Source organism: Sugiyamaella lignohabitans, chromosome A (genome assembly GCF_001640025.1).
Source record: "Sugiyamaella lignohabitans strain CBS 10342 chromosome A, complete sequence".
Classification (NCBI taxonomy): Eukaryota; Fungi; Ascomycota; class Dipodascomycetes; order Dipodascales; family Trichomonascaceae; genus Sugiyamaella; species Sugiyamaella lignohabitans.
In genome coordinates, this window is record NC_031672.1 from 3,550,067 (window position 1) to 3,571,931 (window position 21,865).

A 21,865-nucleotide genomic window follows, 5' to 3' on the forward strand; every position below is an offset into this window, starting at 1 on the left:
TTGTTTACACGCTCCCATGGGCTGAACGGGGAGAATGTGATATATATTCTAATTAAATAAATCTCCCTAGTTATTTACACACTGCCTCATAGACAGAAGGGAAGCTAAAGGTAAAGTCAAAATAAATTCTATTTCAGAGCCAAATTTATGAGATCTCGCGAATATGGTTCATAGGTAACGGCTTTTCCGAGGCCTGATGATTGAAAAAATCACTCGTCCTCAATGGTCTAACATTAATCTCGGTGTTGTCGTCATCCACCCTTTTTCCATTGACAAAATTATTACGAATATACTCTCTCATCGACACCATGGCAGCATTTCTACAAGCTTCCTTGATATCACTGCCGCTCATTCCAGCAGTCTGTTCAACGACAAAATCCAAGTCAAACCCTGGATCCAACTTCGCACCGTTTAACATGATTTCTAAAATCTTTCGGCGCTCGGGTGCCTGAGGAAGAGGAACCGCAAACCGTTTTGGCAGTCTTCGCAATATAGCACTATCAATGTCATTGGGTCTATTAGTAGCACCTAGAACCAGCACACGGCCCTCACTAGTCAGACCATCCCAGAGTGTCATAAACTCGGCTTTAAGCATCGAAGTGATCTCATGGTCAGTAGACTGCCGTTCTCTAAGAAACGAGTCAATCTCGTCAATAAAAATAATGCATGGTTGTAGCTTCTGGGCCAGCGAAAAAATCGCCGCTACTAGCTTGTTACTCTCGCCGAACCACTTGTCCATGATCGTAGACATTTTGATATTGATGAAATTTGCCGAGCTCTCAGCTGCAAGAGCCTTGGCAAGCATCGTCTTTCCACAACCCGGTGGACCATATAATAGCACTCCCTTGGGTGCCTGCAACAGACTCGAATGGTGTGAATATAGCCCTGGTCTGTACGGGTTAGTATACGAAGGTTATGGCGGGGTGTTGCCTCCGGCGGCTGGGGCTCCGCCCCAGACCCCGTGGCTCCTGCTTCGCAGGAGATGGCTGGGACCGTGGAGGAGTGACAGCTACAGTGATGGCAAGCGTTCCCGCTGATAAGATAACTTTATCAGTACCAGTTGGAGAGCTTTGGCAAAAGATGCTGCCACCAGGTTTGGTCACCGTTAGATAGACGGACTCATCACACATCACAAATCACTTACACCGTCAATGGATACAAAACACTCTCACGGAGTTCGTCTATGATGTCCTCGAGACCACCCACATCCTTAAACTGGACTTTTATCTCTGCTGGAGTGACCACCGAAGCCACTATTATCTGCTCATAATCATCGAGCTCTAGTTCTAGTCCTGGGTGTCTTGCCTGGAGTCGTTGTAATGACGCATTTGCCTTCTTTTTAGCTTCTGCACTATGAGGACCATCTCCTATCTGGCTCATCAAATGGCTGAACAGATAATATATCGAGGCACTGGCTCCTATCAGGAATGCTATATCTGCCAGTACTCGTGGATCAAACTTGATTCGAGACATGTTCGGTGGCTAACGGTGATTTCGAATTCAAATTTCAAACTCAATTAAATGAAATGGGCCAGTTCTCAATTTGAGTCCCGAGTTATATCTGGCGTGCTGTTTTCCCAGTGATACTTTATAAATTAGTCGAGAGCTGGTCAGTGACAAATTCGAAATTTACAGCAGTCAATGTTGCAGTTGCAGGAAGTACCGCGGCGATGAACCACTGAGCTAAAGAGAGCGGTGAAGCCACTCATGTCAGCCTCATCATGAATAATTCCTCCAGAAAAAAGTACTTGGTCAGGCTGGGACACCAGCAACCTTCAGCAAACCCCGAATGGCATTACCAAATACAAAACTCAACAGAATCCAACGTAGATATATCAAAAGTAAAAAAAAAAGACCATAGTACAGCGTTACACAGATCCTATTCAAACGGGAAAAAAGAAACACTCCGATACAGGGAATCGAACCCTGATCTGGACGGTGAGAGCGTCCTGTGCTAGCCATTACACCATATCGGATTATTGCTGAACACTTTCTGCTCAGAATTTCCCTGAGACTGTTTTCCTCGAACGGTCGCTGCCTCCGGGGGCTGGGGCTCTGCCCCAGACCCCGTGGCTCGCTTCGCTCGATGCTTAGATTTTGGTCACAAGCACTATAGAACGGTTTAGGGCAGCGAAATGCCACGTTATACGGTCTCAGCAACGAGCGAAGCGAGCCACGGGGTCTGGGGCGGATTATTATGCCGCCGGAGGCAGTAACCACCAGGCCCGCGAGCACGTCACACGTGTGGAAGAGCGGTTTTGTGGCCCTGATGCAAGAAATTCGGCGAGACGAGAAAAATATATTTGCGAGTGTGCAGGGTGCAGATAATACCCCTGAAAAGTACTATTTCGCCGAGTTACATGCGGGAGCGACATCTGGCAACGGCATTTGCCCGCGAGCTGTCAGACACTTCGGGTAAAGAATTCTATCGAACTCCCCACAATTTTAGACAGAATCGACATGGGCAATTCTGGTAGTAGTGTCATTGGCGTCGAAAACAGCAGTAGAAACCACCTAGTCGCATGTATAGTATAGACTTTCAACAAGATTTATTCATTCATTCATTCACCCAGGTTCGCATGAAAAAAATAGAACATGGGGACATAGCAAGGTGAAGAAATAAATGGGTGTAAAAAGCTAACAGGAGTGTCTAGAGCTCTGGCTGTAACATACGACATCACCCATGAGTAACTTCAGTGAGTGTAACTTAACTGCAATTGCATCAAATCATGATCAGTCGAGACTGTAGCTGTATTCTGGGTTCCCGATGCACTCAGTCTCTATCAGTTCATGTGAAAACACTTTGAGACTCGGTCCAATCAGTTCAATCAGTTCGTCTGCTCAAACAAGCCAATCAACCTAATTCAGTTCAACCGGATCACCACCAGAACCGTTACACAGCAGGCCAACCGACCGGCGAGCTTTCTAGAAAACCGACGCAGCTGCAAGCAGTCCTGCAACCTGCATCAGAAGAACTCACAGGTCAGTCGAAAGAAATTCCCTCTCTCATTCGCTCTTCCAAAATTTTTTTTTTCATTTTTCTTTTCAAAAAATTCACAGGTCACCTCACGTCACCGACTCGAGCGCAGCGAGAGGAGCCACGGGGTCTGGGGCAGAGCCCCAGCCGCCGGAGGCACAACCCCCCTGAAACCACCCGGGGACCCTCCCGACAGATGGGTTGCATTTCTTGCTGTAAAATGCGAGTGGGATCGACATAGTTAATTGTGAGACTGCAACAAAGACAGACGGTTAGCGACCTCTGGCGGTCGGCGCACGTGACACGCGTGGAGGACCATATAATGAGAGCAACTCTCCGGTTATAGTAGGACGAAACTTCAAGAAACTTTGGCTGCTCAATCCACGCCTGATCTTGATCTGCTTTGAAACACCAGAACTACTGTAGGTATCAATTGTATTGGCTTTTGGTTGATTGATTGATAGACAGATTAATCTATTAATCTATTAACTGAGTGATTGATTGATTGACTGACTGACTGACTGACTGATATACAGTGTTGCTTTGTGATCTAATAGACCACTACGACCACTACTGATATTATTCACTTCCACTACCACAGACGCTGAGACTCTCTGATAACAGTGTGAGTGAGCGAGTTTATACTAAACTGGTGAATACAAGATACAATAACTGGCATTGTTTTGATTAGCATTGGAATTGGATTCTGGCGATATCTGGCTGAAACACACCATGGTCAAGGGAAACGTGATTGCCATTTCGAACCGGCTGCCTGTGACTATCAAACGCAATGAGGACGGCACCTACAAGTACAACATGTCCTCTGGCGGTCTGGTCACAGCGCTCTCGGGTCTCAAAAAGTCGACCAATTTCAAATGGTTTGGTTGGGCAGGTAGGTAGCTTTGGGTGCGGGGTGTGCCTCCGGCGGCTGGGGCTGCGCCCCAGACCCCCCGGCTCCTCTCGCTGCGCTCGAGTCGTTGCGTCGGGCTGTGGTACCTTTCTGGGGGGTGGTATTGCGTGGATAAATACTCTAAGAGTTGGGAATCAGTTAGACTCTTCAGGGGTACCACACGCAACGACTCGCGAAGCGAGGAACCAGGGTGTCTGGGACACAGCCCCAGCCTCTAGGCATGCGACCCACACGTATTTCCACAGAAACACCGAGCACCGACTCGAGCGAAGCGAGAGGAGCCACGGGGTCTGGGGCGGAGCCCCAGCCGCCGGAGGCAGCAGTGACAAGAGACTAACAGAGTAGGACACGAGATCCCGTTAGAGGACCAGGCTCGTGTGACGAGGGATTTGGAGGAGAAGTTCAGCTGTATCCCGGTGTATTTGAGCGACGAGCTGGCGGATCTTCATTATAATGGGTTCAGTAACTCGATTTTGTGGCCGTTATTTCACTATCATCCAGGTGAGATGAATTTCGATGATGTCGCTTGGGAGGCTTATTGTAAAGCGAATAAGAAGTTTGCCGAGATTGTGGCTGACTATGTTCAGGAAGGAGATCTTGTTTGGGTGCATGATTATCATTTGATGCTGTTGCCTCAGATGCTGAGAGACGAGATGGCCAGGCGAAGACAACAGAAAGAGTCTGCCGAGGCATTCAAATTGTCGATTGGATTCTTCCTTCACACGCCATTCCCTAGTTCGGAGATTTATAGAGTGTTGCCAGTTCGTAAGGAGATTCTTTTGGGAGTGTTACAATGTGATTTGGTGGGATTCCACACCTACGACTATGCTCGACACTTTTTATCGTCGGTGTCACGGATATTGCATATAAACCCGTCTCATAACGGAGTCACTATTGATGGTCGCAATGTGACGGTTGGTGCGTTCCCAATAGGTATTGACGCCGACTCGTTTATTAACGGGCTTAAACAGCCGGATGTACAAGCTCGTATTGATACTTTGGAGAAGAAGTTTGGCGACACAAAGATCATTGTTGGCGTAGACCGTCTGGATTATATTAAAGGAGTTCCGCAAAAGTTCCATGCATTTGAAATTTTTCTGGAAGAGCACCCCGAGTGGATTGGAAAGGTCGTTTTTGTGCAAGTGGCTGTGCCGTCTCGTCAGGATGTCGAGGAGTACCAGAATCTACGGGCCGTTGTGAACGAGTTAGTAGGTCGCATCAACGGCAAATTTGGCAGTGTCGAGTTCACCCCGATCCACTTTTTGCACAAGAGCATTGATTTCAAGGAACTGATTTCCCTGTATGCTGTGAGTGATGTGTGTCTGGTGAGCAGTACTCGAGACGGCATGAACCTCGTGTCGTACGAGTATGTAGCATGTCAAGAGAAGAAGAACGGAGCGCTCATTCTGTCCGAGTTCACCGGAGCAGCCCAATCACTGAACGGCAGTATCATCGTCAATCCTTGGAACACGGACGAGATGTCCACAGCCATTGTCGACGCGCTGACCATGTCCGAGGAAAAGCGCCGCGTCAACCACCAGAAGCTGCTCAAGTACGTTTCCAAATACACGGCGGCCTTCTGGGGAGACAACTTCGTCAGCGAGCTGGAAAAAATCAGCGAAGCCACACCCTCATCCTGACCTTTCCGCTTTTTTTATTTATAATATACTGAGATCTTGTTACTGGGGACATGCCTCCGGCGGCTGGGGCTCCGCCCCAGACCCCGCTGCTCCTCTCGCTGCGCTCGAGTCGAGGCTGGGAGGTGTCCAGAAAGTCGGGTTTCTTGCTTTAACCCCCCACGCTCGACTCGAGCGGAGCGAGAGGAGCAGCGGGGTCTGGGGCTGAGCCCCAGCCGCCGGAGGCATGTCCCCCCTCAGAAAATGTACAGGTGATAGATTAGTCTATGAAGAAGCGGTTTTAGCGGCCCAGATTCTCTCGGCCTCTTCGAGACAGTGTCTGTTGGCACGCATTTTGTTGATGGTCTCGATGTACTCGTCGTAGGAGTCCGAGTTGTAGACGATGCCGCCGCCTGCTTGAAGGTATGCGGTGCCGTCTTTGACGAGCATGGTTCGGAGAGCGATGCAGGTGTCCATGGACTCGGACTCGTAGCCCCAGTGGCCCACGGCTCCGGCGTAGACTCCGCGACGTTCTTTCTCGAGCTCGCCAATGAGCTCCATGGCTCGCACTTTGGGTGCTCCAGACACGGTTCCGGCAGGGAATACCGACCGGAAAGCGTCGAATCGCGTCTTGTCAGGACGCAAAACTCCCGACACTTGTGACACCAAATGAATAACATGCGAGAATCGCTCGACTGTCATCAAACGGTCAACAGATGACGACACAGGATCACACACCCGGTTGATATCGTTACGGGCAAGGTCGACCAGCATCACATGTTCAGCACGATCTTTCTGTGATGATAACAAGGTAGCAGCAAGTTGGTCGTCCTCGTCAGCAGTCTTGCCTCTCTTGACAGTACCAGCAATTGGATGGGTGATAATGCGACCCTTATCGGATTTAACTAGCAGTTCAGGCGATGCACCTACAATCTGGAAGTCAATGAAATCCACGTAAAACAGGTATGGAGACGGGTTGACAGTACGCAGGTGTCTATAAATATTGAAAGCATGCAAGTCAGTAGGATGGGCCACTCGTTGTGAAGGCACGGCCTGGAAAATATCACCCTTCAAAATATGTTCTTTCAGAGCAGTGACATGACCCTCATAACCCTCTTGTCCAATATTGGACTTGTAGATATCGTTAGGAGTCACTTTAGGCTGTGGAGGTTGGAAATCGTCCGTCGATTGTAACTTGGTAATGACATCGGAAATAATGGCAAAACTGTCGTTATAAGCTTTGGCGATATCAAACGAGTCTCTCTGGTCATCAGGAATGTGAATATTGTGAATGACTTGGATTCTCTGGAAAACATTATCAAACGCAACAATAGTATCGAACAGCATAAGAGCCGACTCGGGAACTCCTAATGGATCAGCCAGATCTCTCTTGGTACGAGGTTCGAAATACTTGATACAGTCGTATGAGATATAACCCACGGCACCTCCAGAGAGATTGGGCAATACAGAGTCCTTCTTGGCCTGTCTATATGGCTTTAACTCGTTCTCGAGTTCGGTCAAAGGGTCGACATCAGGACCGAATCCATTACCAGTTTTCAGGATTTTCCTGGGATTCACGCCAATAAACGAGTACCTGTCGAGTTTCTCGCCTCCAATAGCACTTTCAAATAAAAACGACGCAGTAGGAGGTCGGGCCTTGTCGCCTGGACGGGCCAGTTTGAGGTATGCCTGGTGTGGAGTCAAAGCATCTGCCAAGATAAACGAGAATACCGGGTAGGTATTAGGAGGAAGAGGCGACTCCTCAGTTGACTGCTGCTGACGAGCAACGTCCTCATCAGCCTTGATACTGGCTTTCAGCCCGTCTAAAGACGGTTGCAACTCGATAGCCATGGTACTACCACTCCAAGAATATGAGTATGAATGTGAATACTAAGTTCTAGTCCCTGAATAATCACAGACACTAATCCAACCAATGATCTAATCTACGCAATTCGGATCACAAGCCAGTTGAACAATATCAACAAAAACAACCAAACGACGGAAGACACAAAAATCCACTGGACAGAATGAATCAATCAGTCAATCAATGTCGAGTTGAAATCACCAAGCAATTGCACTCAAAAAACAATTCAAAAAGACCAAACCAAAACCTGATCAAAATAAACTGTCACACTGAAAATCCCAAAATTCAAAAAAAGTTTCCAAACAAAAAAAAAGGATCCTTTTCGTTTCAAAACGCTGACTCAATGACACACTCTCACAGTCTGACTCTTGAAATGAATCACGGACCGCCAATCTTATTCCCGTGCATGAGATGCGATCACCTGAAAAATATCCCAACCCCCCTAGCCCACCCCTGCACGGCGCTACCACTCTCCCCCGCATATCCAGAGGGGTTCTCAGGGGGGTCTGCCTCCGGCGGCTGGGGCTCCGCCCCAGACCCTGGTTGCTCCTCTCGCTACGCTCGAGTCGGGCGTGGGGCTGTGAGGGAAGTCCTAGTTTCCAGTGGGTTTGATTCCCTGAGGTTTAATCTGGCCTAAAGTCACGTGATCCCAACACCCAAACCCCCGCTGGCAGGCCCCCGACGCCCGACTCGAGCGTAGCGAGAGGAGCAACCAGGGTCTGGGGCGGAGCCCCAGCCGCCGGAGGCAAATCCCCCCCCTGCCGAGCCAGGCGGCCTTGGCGCGGGCGCGGGTGTGGAGTGCAGAGGTGTTCAGGAGACCGATTGCTCCCAACGGCAAGTGCCCCGCAGAAACAGGAGGCAGCAGCGGCAGCCGCTAGGGTGGCCGAGTGGGGTTGGTTGGTGGAAATTGACCTCCCTGGGAGGGCAGCCTGGGAGGGCAGCAGCAGCGGCAGGAACAGAAGCGGCAGGAACAGAAGCGGCAGGCAGCAGGAGCAGGAGGATAGCCATGGGCTGGGGAGGGAGGGAGAGGGCGGCGGGGGAGACAGACGCACCAGTGCCGGTCGGTCTGTAGGGGGAGGGGTTCGGTTGACATCGCATTTCCACAATTTTTTCTCCAATAACAAGCAAACGCAGACGACTCTACGCGACTTTTTTTGAATCAACTGCCGGCCATTGACCACGCAATCTGACTGTTTTGCCGGATTCCTATTCCCACCATCGGATCCCATCCTCCGATACCCTATAAATACCAGATTTGTTCCGCTGGGACAAACCTGTCTCGTTCATAATCAGCCGCCAGCCAGCCAGTCAGCCAGTCAGTCAGCAGGACCCGTTTCCTAGCCTTTTCCTGCACATAATCTTTCTTTAGTGAGAAATTTTGAATTTAACTTTGGACTGTTAAGGACGCTAATTTGCATCTGCTCCTTCCACCAAACCCAAGTTCAATTTTTTCTTCCTGTCAACCACGTCCGTCTGGTCGAATCACCGCCAACTGCACGTACCTCGTCACTCGAATTGAACCCACTGTCTCGAGTCATTGACCAGTCAGTGAATTACTAACGAGAAAAACCAATCGATCGAGCAAATTGCACGAACCGTGTCACATCCATCCCGTGGATTCTCAACAAAAAAACACCCCCACTGACCACTTCTCAGTGACACCAATCTAACTACCAACCCACACGAAAAAACAATGGGCCAGATCTTGTCACAGCCCGTGACGGAAAAAGTGAGTATTTCGCGGGCCGGAGGGTGCCTCCGGCGGCTGGGGCTGCGCCCCAAACCCCCTAGCTCCTCTCGCTGCGCTCGAGTCGGGCGTCGGCGGTGCCAGACACGCCGGAATTCTCCTGCGAAGTAGGAGCTACGGGGTCTGAGGCAGAGTCCCAGCCGCCGGAGGTACTCTCCCCACCCCGAATTGTGCCCCTCGGTGCGAAAAAACTCCTGCGAAGCAGGAGCCACGGGGTCTGGGGCAGAGCCCCAGCCGCCGGAGGCACGATTCCCCTCCCCCAGGACTGGAGAGCTAACAGGAGTAGTTTTCAGAGACCGGCGAAGATGACCGGCTGTATTATGGACTGTCGTCGATGCAGGGTTGGCGTGTGACTATGGAGGACTCGCACGCCACTATTTTGGATCTCAAGCAGTTTGCGAATAAGAAGAGCATCGGGTCAGAAAGTGGCGGCGCCAGTGGTTCCGCGTCTGGCAGCGTGCCCGACGAGAAAGTATCGTTTTTCGCTGTTTATGATGGCCATGGAGGCGATCGGGTAGCACTTTTTTCGGGCGAAAATGTACACAAAATTATTGCTCGTCAAGCCACGTTTGATCGTGGTGAGTATGGCCAGGCAATCAAGGACGGCTTTTTGAGCACCGATAGAGCTATTTTAGAAGAGGGCAATGTCGACTCGTCGGGCTGTGCCGCTACTTCTGCTATTGTCACTGATAAGAGTATCATTGTTGGTAATGCTGGTGATTCGCGTACTGTATTGGGAGTCAAGGGTATTGCTAAACCTCTTTCTTTTGATCACAAACCTCAGAACGAGGGCGAAAAAGCCCGTATTTGTGCTGCTGGTGGTTATGTAGACGTTGGACGTGTTAATGGAAACCTGGCTCTTTCACGAGCTATTGGCGATTTCGATTTCAAAAAGAGCGCCGATTTGCCTCCAGAAGAACAAGTGGTTACTGCTTATCCAGATGTGTTAGAACACGAAATCACACCTGATGACGAGTTCTTAATTCTTGCTTGTGATGGTATTTGGGACTGTATGCATTCTCAACAAGTTGTGGAGTTTGTTCGACGAGGTATTGCTGCTAAACAACCTCTGGAACTTATTTGTGAAAACTTGATGGATAACTGTTTGGCTCCTGAGACTGATATGACCGGTATTGGATGTGATAATATGACTGTTATGATCATTGCATTACTAAATGGACAAACTAAAGAGGAATGGTATGAGACTGTTGCAGGTCGTGTAGCTCGTGGCGAGGGTCCTGTGGCTCCTGTATCCAGTGCTGAGATTAAAGGAAATCCTTTCAGTAATAGTCATAGTAACAATGGCCGATCCACTGATAATGAGTATGGTTCTGGTTCAGGTGGTCGTGCTGGTTCTGCCGGTGGTAGTAGTTTGTCATCACTGGCTTTACAACAGCTTATGGGCCAAGTGCTGCCTAATGGGTCATATGTGATCCAGTCGGATAACAGTAATGCATCTTCACTATTTGCTAATATGGGTTTGTCATTAACTGAAGAGGAAGACGACGATGATGACGAGGAAACCGGTGGATCGCGTTCAAAGGGTCATATTCAAGAACTTGACGATGACGATGAAGACGATGAAGACGATAAAATCGACGCCGACGACGACGACGACCATGAACTCGCCAGTCATAATAGTAAAGTCGTAGAGGTCGAAGATGATTAGACCCACCAGTATTAAGCACCTAAAACCAGGGTTCCAGTGCACCAGAAATCAGTGTTCGCGAAGTGACTAACTTGGGCTTCTGACTGGGCTAAAAGAGATTTACCGCCCTTAATCCATTTTCCGCCTATTCTACTATTAATTATATTATCCTTGAATCACCAAAACAACCATGACTCATCTTTCCATTATCCATACACCCACCTGGCGCTGCAACTTGCTGTTGTGACCTGCATCCCTTCAGTCCTTGTTAGTATTCTCTTTTCCTGATTCTGGCCATGGGCTCTGTTCTGTGGTGTTTTTTTTATTGTGCTTACCCCTTCCGCCTGCCGACCCGTAAATATTAGAAATAAGTGCGTTACACACTTTTGCAGTTTCTCAAATATGTGATGACTTGTTGATGATGCTAATTTTCCTGTTTTGTTATTGTTTTGCTTTGTATTATTCGAACCGATATGTATCTCTGTAATGATGTTTTTCGTTAAAGACTGTCTCGAGGCCCTGTCTCGCCATGTCTCTGTTAGAGCGCTGCCTCCGGCGGCTGGGGCTCCGCCCCAGACCCTGGTTGCTCCTCTCGCTGCGCTCGAGTCGTTTTCCCGCAGGCCACTCGCCACTAATCTCCTGCGAAGCAGGAGCAACCAGGGTCTGGGGCGGAGCCCCAGCCGCCGGAGGCACTCCCCTCTACCCCTAGCAGCAGCAGGTGGTGCTGGCAGGACCGTTGAGTGCTGCATTCAGACGTTGGTATCGTACATACTATGCAAGAATATCATCCGCGCTACGCCCTATCTGTGTCATGACGATGCCAGTAGCAGCACTCCTTACTTTGGAAAAGATTGACTAATCAGTTTATTTCGTGGGTTCGATATTTGTTCCTGGACCTGCGTATCAACAAGGCGTGTTTATAGTTATTCCGAAGCCTGGAGACCTGTCTTGAGTTGTGCCTCCGGCGGCTGGGGCTCCACCCCAGACCCTGGTTGCTCCTCTCCCTGCGCTCGAGTAGTTCACGCCACTGAATCGAATACTAGGTGATTGCCTTCAAATGGAGACATTAGTTTGGTCAATTCATCCTGGGAGTTCATTGTATGGGCTGAATCTGGAATAAACTAGTTGGATTCGACCACCTAAAGGTTTTAGTGAGGGAAACAGAAATTGCACAAATCACCCTACAAAGCCATACGACCGGGCGGGAAAATACTACTGAATAGGGGATATTGGCCTGAATATTCATTTTAGATAGTTTATTGAATGACCAACTCTACTGTCGCCTGGAAATGCTAATATTAATGGGTCATCTGGTGGCCATCTCGTGTTACCCGGTGAATAGAAAACAGCCATTCCTTGGATGCTTTTTGTAGATAAGCTATTTCACTTTGATTTTCGTGCCTCATACTTCACCCTTTAGATATACTTGTCCAAGGATATTAAGTTCTATAATACGAAGACGGCGTGTATTGTCCAGACTCCTACAACCAACTTTCTAGCCTACGAATTTCCTGGTATTACCCGGCATATCAATGTATTTAGACCTAAATATAATACGTACGTGGACTAGCATTCAATGACCAAGGCATTCCGTATTATTTGCGACCAAACAAACATTGATCAGTTAAACGAAGCCCCACCTATAAAATAGTGAAAGGACTGGCTGAATAAGTGATCCATGATCATTTTCTGACCCGCTACTAGTCTGCTCTGAGGAAAATGGATATATTGCCTGGCCGGAAAATCGTAGTGTTTCACGTTTCCCGCAGTGCCTTCAAAAACATGGGTGAATCATCATTAAATTCATGAAAATATACCATTATTTACTTTAGATTTCTAGTGCATGATATCAAATAAATATCTATTTATTATTTATTTTATTAATAAATGCCATGTTTTAAGTCATGAAATTAAAGGAAAACGGCCCAGCTGCTAATATTCGACTATAAGGTGACCATGTAAACGCCGGGTAACAGTATCCCTGCCGTTGGCTTCCCTCCCAATAAAAAAAAAATAAGGAAGAGTTCTACCTTCAATCAACGACATTTTGCCCTCCATGAACTAACAAGACCACATGTTTCCGGAGAGCTAAAAGTTGAACACGATCAGATGGGGGCTCTAATTTGAGGTATGAGACGTTCCATCCTGGACAGTTTATTGTGTGATGAAATAATATCAACGGTGTGAGCTGGGAGTGTGATAGACCCATCAACAAGCTGTATTTTTCTATTTATGAGAATCCTCTATGAACCAGCACATGTTTCCGAACAGCTACAAGCTGAACACAGTCAGCTGACAACCCTACTTCGAGATATTAGTCGAGATTTTCATCCTGGACACTTTATTGATTTGAATTATTGATATTTAAAAGTGTAAGTTTTACCGGTGTTACCCGGTATCTGTCCCGATTCTGGCTTCCCAATTAGGAAGAATTCTATCCTCTATCAGCCACATTTGCCCTCTAAATATTGGCATTTCCAGCTGGCAGGGAGCCCGTGACGCCCCCCCCCCCCCCCAAGTTTCACGCCTGAATATTGGCATTTCCAGCTGGGAGTATGGATCCAGGATGAATATCTAGACTATCTCCAGCCGATCGTGCAGAGGATCTGGCATCGATGTAGATAACTCGACATGGGCTCGCCCGACTAATATCTGATTGTGCCGAGGATCTGGCATGGATGTAGATGACTCGACGTGTGCTTGCCCCACTACTATCTCCAGATGGTCGAATTCAATCAGTATTCATTTGGTATCAGACTCTTGATATTTCTTAACAAATCACTGAATTCCTCTGAGCAAGGAAAATTTAAATAAATAAATTTTGAATAAAAGAATAAAAATATTTCCCAAATCGTGAAATCGAGGGGTTACCCGGAGTATAAATTAGTAGTGCCGTAGCATTATTATATCTATCATGGGTCAGGTCATGAGTGGCCAGTCCAAAGTCCAGACTAATATCCTCAGCGGGTAGTATACAATTAGCATTTACTGTCTTTTATATATAGGGATACTGATTAGAACAAAATATATCTTGCATGTAAACGCTATGTTCATGTAAGTAATCAAATGCTCAATATGGGCAGTTGAATGACCAGCTTACGAAGATATCTGTAGGGTGTAACAAATCTCACCAACTAGTGTCATTAATCGCAAGAACCGAGGTAATAAAAGCATATATTGTTAAAACCATAATATAAAGTCATAAGTCTAAGTCTAGCTCTTGTTAATACTGATTTCTGTATAATTGCTCTCGGACCCTCCTCAGACATTCTATGCCAAGTCAACTCAAGAGCGAGAAATTTCTGGCATAAAATGATTGATGGATTAGAAGCAAGTGTAATATTTCATATGTGATAAGATAATATTAAAGAGAAATAAAATAAATAATCTGATACTATCAACTCATTCAGTATATGATAACCACTACATGCATTATCGCTGCAACTGCCTGCATGTCCTATATCGCTATAGATCAGCCCTCATCGCTGATCTCTACTCTAATCCCTGTCAAAGCGACCGAGCCCATGATAGTTTTGAATTTATCGAGTCACATCCCCTTATCAAAAATATAATGGAATATCTTATCAGCTTTGATAACCTCCATAAGTATTCCTTAGTCGATTATCACGTGCTCAAGGCGATATTCCACGCGTCTGGCTCCCATCCCTGCAGTTGTTTCCCAACCCTATTTCAAGCATAATCTTTCCTACTTTCTACATAATCTTTGGCACAACAATATATATATGGGTGGCTTCGTTCGCCCCTCTCTTCCTCTTACTTATCACACTTCACATTCTCACAGCTGACCAAACGCTAATTTTCTGATCGATTTTACAGTTTTTCAAGCAAAATCGTTAAAGACCGACTGAACATAAAATTTCGGATTGATTTTACATTATTTCGAGTAGAATCGCTAAAGGCTGAGAAAGCAAATTTTCTGATTGAATTTACATTATTTCAAGTAGAGTCGTTAGATTGACAAGCGCTAATTTTCTGATCGATTTTACATTATTTCAAGTAGAGTCGTTAGATTGACAAGCGCTAATTTTCTGATTGATCTTAGATTATTCCGAGTAGAACCGTGAAAGACAGAAGAGCGTTAATTTCTGATTTTTACATTATTTCAGGCAGAACCGTTAAAGACCAATAAAAGGCTATTGTCCCGATTGATTTTACATTTTTCCTAGTAGAATCTGTTGTTACGGTTGAATCCGAGCTATTAATTCTTTTTATTCTGGATTATTCTACTATGCTTCATTGTGGCTGGACCAAGATCAAGTCTTTGGGCAATTTGCTCCTACCTACTACTTACGTGTCGTTTCTCCTTGGTAAACATGAGAAACCGGTTCCACAAGTAGAACCGTTTATGAACTACAGATGGCCTGCTCAAGCCACTGAGATGTGGACACCCCTTCCTCCACCTCCCCCAAAGATGAAACGGGGACTGGCCAAAATCAAAGAGAAGATAGAACTTACTGCCCTCGTGGTCGTACTGGTTGGCATCATACTATGCCCCATCCGGGATAAGGAACCCCTGGAGGAGAAAGGGAATGAGAGAATGAAAGGAGCTAAATCAGCTGCCACCAAGAGATATGTCGGAGAGAAGGACACAGTAGAAACACCATCAGGATCGACCAAACAGAAGGGATCCACCAAATCATTCAAGATGTCAACAACTGCCACTACCGACTCACAATCCACTCTCGTAACAGAGAAGAAACGAACTAGAGTCAAGAAGATTTTCAAGAAACTTTGGGGAAAGAAGACGGAATATCAATCTGTGAAGGATACCCTCCCAGTATCTACCAAACCAATTCACAGTAGTCTCCCACCTATCACCGATACACTCCAAGTATCTACCAAACCAATTCACAGTAGTCTCCCACCTATCACCGATACACTCCAAGTATCTACCAAACCAATTCACACTACTCCCCCTCTTAACGAAAATCCGTTTAAGATTCCAAGAAAACTCGTTGGAACACCACCATGTCCCCCTCCAAGATACCACATAATCGTCTGGTAAATCAGCCATTCAGTTGGACAAAGACTCTTTCCACCACACACGGAATCACGGCATCGACTAGTATCTCTTGCGTCTCAGACCTAGGATAATCGGTAGCTGCACCTCGCGCTTGATGTCCTTAATATGAGATGCTCTAGTATTGGCACCCCGAGTCATACTGGGATATCTAGTCTTGCCTCTTGTCCTCTTTGTCCAACGCAGTCACTAATGGTATTCACAGATCCATTCCGGATTCCACTCGTATTCCAAATCACTCGTGGTTTTTTTTTAATTTGTTTATTTATTGCAGCGAGGGAAGCTGCCGGAGCAAGCACAACGTGCATCGTGCCCTCCAATCAATTGCATGATTATTTTTTCAATGGCTCATGGACCAAGGCTGCTGGAGCGAACACAAATTGCATCGTGTCCTCCCCTATTCGCTACCAGAGGATCTTCCATCAACGAGAGAAACTTTGCATCATCCACTATTCTGCATTATCTCTTAATGTCTGTTTGATCCTCTGGTAAGAATTTGTCATTATCAATTATAGCCGCCGTCCAAGCCTTTTTTGTATTCATTGTCTCTCTGTACTCTCTATTCTTGTTTTAATATTAGTCTATTGTTTACCATTCTACTACTCTTCTAAGGATCCTCCAGTTTCATTGAAGAATCCTGATTGCTAGACAGGAAGTTCTGACTAAAGCCCTACCTCTATTAGCAAGATCCTGGAGTAGTTGCTAAAAATGGTGCAAAGAGAATGACTGAATGAAGCATGTACCGAGTGTCAAGACCTCAAGAATCGGTCGTAAGGTACTTCTAGGTCATAGTCACAACGCTGACTACGCCGAAACAGTCAAAATCTACCTCTGAGAGCAAAAAAATTAATTAATATTAAAATCAGATATCGAAGAGCGCATGGGTGTTTTCCCAGATAGCATCAGTGAGCTCTTCGAGAGTGATGCCTTTGATGCCAGCGACAACCTGGGCCACCAGAGAGATAGAACAGGGTTCACAACGGCCCCGGACCATGGCTCCTGGCGTAAATTTTTCTTTCTTAACAGCGTCGTAAGGGAGTAGTTGAGCTGCCACTGGGGCACTCGCTGCAAGGTATTTCTTGTACGAGGCATGCGATGGTCTTATCTCACACCATGGACCGTCGGTCTCGAGCATGATCCGATTAAGTGGAATTGCCTCTACCACTTTCAAATTCTCTTCTGTTTTCAATGAGCAACCGTTTATACCAATATACAGACCCAACGACAGCAAGTCTTGGACCTCGTCCAAGGTGCCTGTGAATGAATGCACCACACCTCCCTTAGGAAGTTTTCCAGCCTCAATATAAGGAGATAAAATAGAATGGAAGTCGTCTTTACAAGCACGAGAGTGCAGGAATAATGGTAAGTTCACTTTTGTTGCAACATCGAGCTGCTGTTTGAAGTATTTTCGCTGAACATCGGCTGGGGCATAGTGCAGTCGGTCATAATCAAGTCCTATTTCGCCAAATGCCTTAACAATACCTCTATTTTTGCCATCAACAGCAAGCTCTTCAAGCTTCTGAATATACTCTTCTGGTTTCATTTTATGCTTTTCTATGTCATCTATCTCCGTGGCATGGCATGGATGGACACCCACTGTGGAGTATAATGGATTGTTCCTACTGTCTGCTTCACCCTTGCTAAACTTCTGACATAATTCTATCGCTGCAAGAGACTCTTCGAGATTCGAACCAGTCACCAGCATCTTCTCTACACCAGTCTCTTTGGCTCGTTCTAGGACCAGTGGTAGATCCTCTTCATGGTGTTTCCGCCCGTGGTAATATCCCTTGAACTGGACATCCGTCAAATTGGCACCTGTTTCTGTTAGTCTTCTTCACGGGGACATGCCTCCGGCGGCTGGGGCTCCGCCCCAGACCCCGTAGCTCCTGCTTCGCAGGAGATACTCGGGGTGGTGGGCTGTATCCATCAGTCGGTTTTGGCACTTACCGATGTCTATATATCGCAGCTTTTGTACCGCTGCTTTGGCCGCTTGCATGCTGTTTGTTCTATAAATGCACGATTCAATCTATTTTATTTCCAAAAGTTTCAACCTCGCTCGGCTTTTTTATTGCAACCAACTCTATTACTCTATGTCGGTTACGTGTGAAAAGGTGAAGATTGATCTGAAATAATGCATGATTTTCAACATCGCGAACTTGCACCTCGGACCAAGAATCTTCTGCGAAGCGGGAGCCATGGGGTCTGGGAAAGAGCCCCAGCCGCCGGGAGACAAGTTACCCAAGAGAAATATCTACGGAAATCGGCTCACAAGGGTGTTTGAACCAGGGATTATTGCCAGAAGTGGGCTCTTATCGCCGATAACAATCTCTGTTTTAGGAAGGTCCCTTGCCCATATCGATATCTGGGAGATCAGGACAGGAGCATTTCGAAGAGTTAACCGACCATGGCACCGGTTCTTCTGGGGTTGGATCAAGCATTCCAGCTGGCGGATATTATTTATGGCAATGACAACTTGTAAGTATAAGACGGTGTATTACTATTGATTAGTTCATGATTAAGGTTTGACAGATCTCGTAATGAGAAGATGAGTATGGGACGTTACTAACAAAATCTTTCTGCTAGGTCTCATATTGAACTGGTCCCAAGCACAATTCACTTGGATTCAACCTTGGTATTTCAAGATGGTGTCTTAGGACTACATAACAAGACATTGATGAGTATCTATGGGGTACTAAGGAAAGAATTAGAAGATCTGTTCGAGAAGTCGCATCAGCTGACAGAGGTTCAGAGACATGAGTTGTGGAAGTTGACTTTAATATCACTTTTGGCTACTACGGAGAACCTGAGAGCAATAAATTCCAGAAAAAGACTGATAAAACAGTTTCCAGACAGATTTAAACCCATTGAGGAACTACGGATCCTAAATATCATATTTGCATCTCCTTTACAAAGGCATACTAAGAGCCCAATGCTGTGGCAGCACCGTCGTTGGATTGTAGAAATACTCTCCAAGGATAGTAATAACAGTTTCAGTCGGCAATTGTCAACGACTGGCAATAACACAGACAGAAAAGAAACAGAAACAGGCGATATTAGTCGAAGTATATACAAACGTGTATGGTCAGACCTGCAGCCAGACAGCAATGTCAAGAACCAAGATCAGTTGAATACTTCCCAAACTCCGACTAATACAGTAGAAGTAACAACTGATACAAGCACAAGTGGTAGAAATCTACATCGTCTAGAAGCGGAATTTTGGGTGATATTTCTGGCTGGAGAGATTCACCCACGAAACTACTACGCTTGGGCATATGCTCGATGGCTAATTGATAGGTTCGACTACTCGAAAAACAAAGACGAGTTAAATTGGCTCATTGAGACGGTATATGGCGTGTGCAAGTCTCATGTTAGTGACATCTCATCATGGTCGTTTCTTCAACACCTCATTGAAGTCGCTTCGGACCCTGAAACAACAATCAATTATACACGAAAATGCTACGAACTAACCGAACTGTGTCCGGGTCACGAGTCAATGTGGACTTTTCTCAGGTGGGCACTAGCCACGACATCCCATACACTTTCTGACCTACCACCAGCAACTTGGGACCGCGAGCTCCAAACAAAGGCAGACGACTGGATTCTACGACGACAAGTAACACTTCATAATTTCTAAACCACCGTCTCTCAAACCACAACTGAGAAGCTACTTTTTGTATTTATCGGGTAATTTTACAGATCCCACCCAATAACCAAAACAGTGGAGAAGCTCTCCACTCCCCGAACACCGACTCGAGCGCAGCGAGAGGAGCCACGGGGTCTGGGGCGGAGCCCCAGCCGCCGGAGGCAGTCAGAGGCTCCAGAAAAATAGATGCCATGATAAATACGTGTATGTATATAAGATACGTAACAACTAGGTAGAGAGGGATTTGATTAGGACTCGGCATCCACGAACTCGTCGTCACTCTCACCAGAGACGGAGGCAGCGCTGGTGCCAGAAGAAGTCTTAGGAAGAGCAGATTTCAAGCCGCTGACGTCGTTGAGCCCACCAGAAGGCGTGGGGGTAGCGCCAGGAGCAGGTGCTGAGGCTGTAGAAGTAGCAGTAGCAGCAACTGTGTCATGAGGGTTCTTCTTAAAGGCAGGAATGCTGAAATGTTCATGGAACTGCTGGCCAGGGAGAATAGGGGCAATTGAGAACACTTGCTCAGTCTGCTTCTTGACATCCAGGGGATCGATGTCTTTATAAATGACATATTCCAAAGGCGAGTTATCGACATGCTTAAACAGCTTAGGATGGAACTCAACCCCGTCCTCTTCACGTTTACGGGCCTCGGCTCTCTGGCGGTCTTCAATGAAGAACTTCTCATCGGTAGCTACAGTGTGGTCACGAGCACCAAGTGCATTAGTAACCTTCTCCCATAGTCTTCGAGACTCAAGAGGACCCTGCTCGGCAATAGGACGTACCTTTGGTGGAGACTTCTTGGCAGTAGCAGCATCGAAAAACACACTCTTGTGACCGGTACTAAGGTTCTTGATTTCGAGAACCTCATTCCACTTACCAGTGATTTCATACAGAACCTTTCCAGTGGAAATTTTCTTAATCTCACCGTGAATGGCGTTGTAGGTACCAGAAATAAAACCCTTGGTCTTGAATTCAATGTTGCAAATAAGATCGTTATCTTTACACTTGATGACGGCAAAGTCGCCCAATTCGAACTTGAGAGTACCAATCAACACACCTCTGGCATACATATTTGGCTGGGTGATTTCGTACTCTTCAGCTTCGCCATTAGGACTCTTAATATCGAGAAACTTTAAGAAACCAACACCCTCCATAATACTTGCAGCGGAGTTACCAAGAAAACGTGATTTGGGCACAAGAGTACCATCAATACGAATATGGTGTTCGGGCCAGATATAGAAATAGGACGACTTGGGAGGATGGTGAGATGTCTGCTCAGCAATATAATACGATCTAGTATTATCATCATTATCCCAATAACAAGTGAAATGTTCACCCAGAACAGGGTTCAAAGGTTTCTTTACGGCTTTAGGGGCAATGTGCCAACCCGACAAGTACCACTTGACGACCTGAACGAACCGGTCGACAGGGTCTTTAGTAGCATGAGCCTCGTTGAGGATATATGGATGTTGCAATTGATTTGTGATTCTTTCCAGCATCGACTTGCGCTCCAAGATGAAGGTGGGAAGTGTAATACGCGACAAGTCAGCACCAGCACGTAGTTGACCGATCAAACTAAGAATGATGTTTTGTCCTTCTCCATCGACCTCATCGATATCATCAATATCTTCAGCTGGAGAAGGTGTGTTCTGAGAGGGCGATTTTGAGTGGCCGTGGCCGTGACCATGGCGGCCAAGTAATCCTACTGCCATTTTACTAAACGATGGGGATGAGTTGTCAAGTTTGTTTGCCGTTATTTACTCACTATTAAAAATGTGAGTATCTAACTGAGTTTAATATGTATTACGAACAGAGCTGAATCGAGAATCAAATCGGAACCTCGGAATGACAATCTAAGACGACAAATCGAAAATGGTTGTTGAGAACAATAAATACCAGGCAATTAGAGGTTGAAATTAGTCGATGCCTATTCAACGAGAAGATCCTGAATGTCACTTTTAGTGTCTCTACAAAACTGTTAGATACAATACTACAATACCAAAGAAAGAGCCAAGAAGAGCAAAAGCTAGAAACGGACCGATGTGTCGACTTTTTTTAACAATTGAGTCAAAACCCAGTGGCAATTGAGAATGCAACTTGTTTCTTGCTTTCTACCAGACTAATTTACTATATTTACTGTCGCTGTGGGACCTTCCAGTTGTTTTTCTACCAAAAAAAGTAACCTGTAATATCGTACTAACTTGTAGCCTGCCAATGCTGTTCAGCTGTCCAGACTTCCCCCTCTTTTCTTGCCCTTTATCCTGGTATTTATACTGCTGTTATTCCTTCTCTTTATTTGGCTTTTCGCAGCTATATCGTTCTACTGCCTCAACTTCCTGCTCAACTATCTAACCAGCTAAATTCCAAAGCACGATCGATATCAATCGTTCAATTGCAAAATCCACCCAACTAGCCACCGAAT

General features: G+C 46.3%; 7 protein-coding genes and 1 non-coding gene across 8 annotated transcripts; 2 read left to right on the plus strand and 6 right to left on the minus strand.

The window, feature by feature from the left end:
• Window positions 1–145: 145 nt before the first annotated feature.
• On the minus strand, window positions 146–805 carry MSP1 (Msp1p; the record flags this gene model as incomplete). The annotated part of the gene is made up of 1 exon (XM_018877973.1): window positions 146–805. The coding sequence occupies one exon, from the start codon at window positions 803–805 to the stop codon at window positions 146–148; it is 660 nt and encodes a 219-aa protein (XP_018735323.1).
• A 335-nt stretch (window positions 806–1,140) lies between these two features.
• MSP1 (Msp1p) lies at window positions 1,141–1,473 on the minus strand (the record flags this gene model as incomplete). The annotated part of the gene is made up of 1 exon (XM_018877974.1): window positions 1,141–1,473. The coding sequence occupies one exon, from the start codon at window positions 1,471–1,473 to the stop codon at window positions 1,141–1,143; it is 333 nt and encodes a 110-aa protein (XP_018735324.1).
• A 431-nt stretch (window positions 1,474–1,904) lies between these two features.
• AWJ20_1123 lies at window positions 1,905–1,976 on the minus strand (the record flags this gene model as incomplete). The annotated part of the gene is made up of 1 exon: window positions 1,905–1,976. It is a non-coding gene; the product is annotated as a tRNA-Glu (tRNA).
• Window positions 1,977–4,393: 2,417 nt separating this feature from the next.
• On the plus strand, window positions 4,394–5,527 carry TPS1 (alpha,alpha-trehalose-phosphate synthase (UDP-forming) TPS1; the record flags this gene model as incomplete). The annotated part of the gene is made up of 1 exon (XM_018877975.1): window positions 4,394–5,527. One exon carries the CDS (start codon window positions 4,394–4,396, stop codon window positions 5,525–5,527), a length of 1,134 nt encoding a protein of 377 aa, XP_018735325.1.
• A 261-nt stretch (window positions 5,528–5,788) lies between these two features.
• On the minus strand, window positions 5,789–7,354 carry TRP2 (anthranilate synthase TRP2; the record flags this gene model as incomplete). The annotated part of the gene is made up of 1 exon (XM_018877976.1): window positions 5,789–7,354. One exon carries the CDS (start codon window positions 7,352–7,354, stop codon window positions 5,789–5,791), a length of 1,566 nt encoding a protein of 521 aa, XP_018735326.1.
• A 2,094-nt stretch (window positions 7,355–9,448) lies between these two features.
• On the plus strand, window positions 9,449–10,783 carry PTC2 (type 2C protein phosphatase PTC2; the record flags this gene model as incomplete). Its single annotated transcript, XM_018877977.1, has 1 exon — window positions 9,449–10,783. The coding sequence occupies one exon, from the start codon at window positions 9,449–9,451 to the stop codon at window positions 10,781–10,783; it is 1,335 nt and encodes a 444-aa protein (XP_018735327.1).
• Window positions 10,784–16,665: 5,882 nt separating this feature from the next.
• Window positions 16,666–17,508, minus strand: AWJ20_1127 (3'-5'-exodeoxyribonuclease; the record flags this gene model as incomplete). The annotated part of the gene is made up of 1 exon (XM_018877978.1): window positions 16,666–17,508. One exon carries the CDS (start codon window positions 17,506–17,508, stop codon window positions 16,666–16,668), a length of 843 nt encoding a protein of 280 aa, XP_018735328.1.
• Window positions 17,509–19,694: 2,186 nt separating this feature from the next.
• Window positions 19,695–21,155, minus strand: OSH7 (oxysterol-binding protein related protein OSH7; the record flags this gene model as incomplete). The annotated part of the gene is made up of 1 exon (XM_018877979.1): window positions 19,695–21,155. One exon carries the CDS (start codon window positions 21,153–21,155, stop codon window positions 19,695–19,697), a length of 1,461 nt encoding a protein of 486 aa, XP_018735329.1.
• Between the last annotated feature and the right edge of the window lie 710 nt (window positions 21,156–21,865).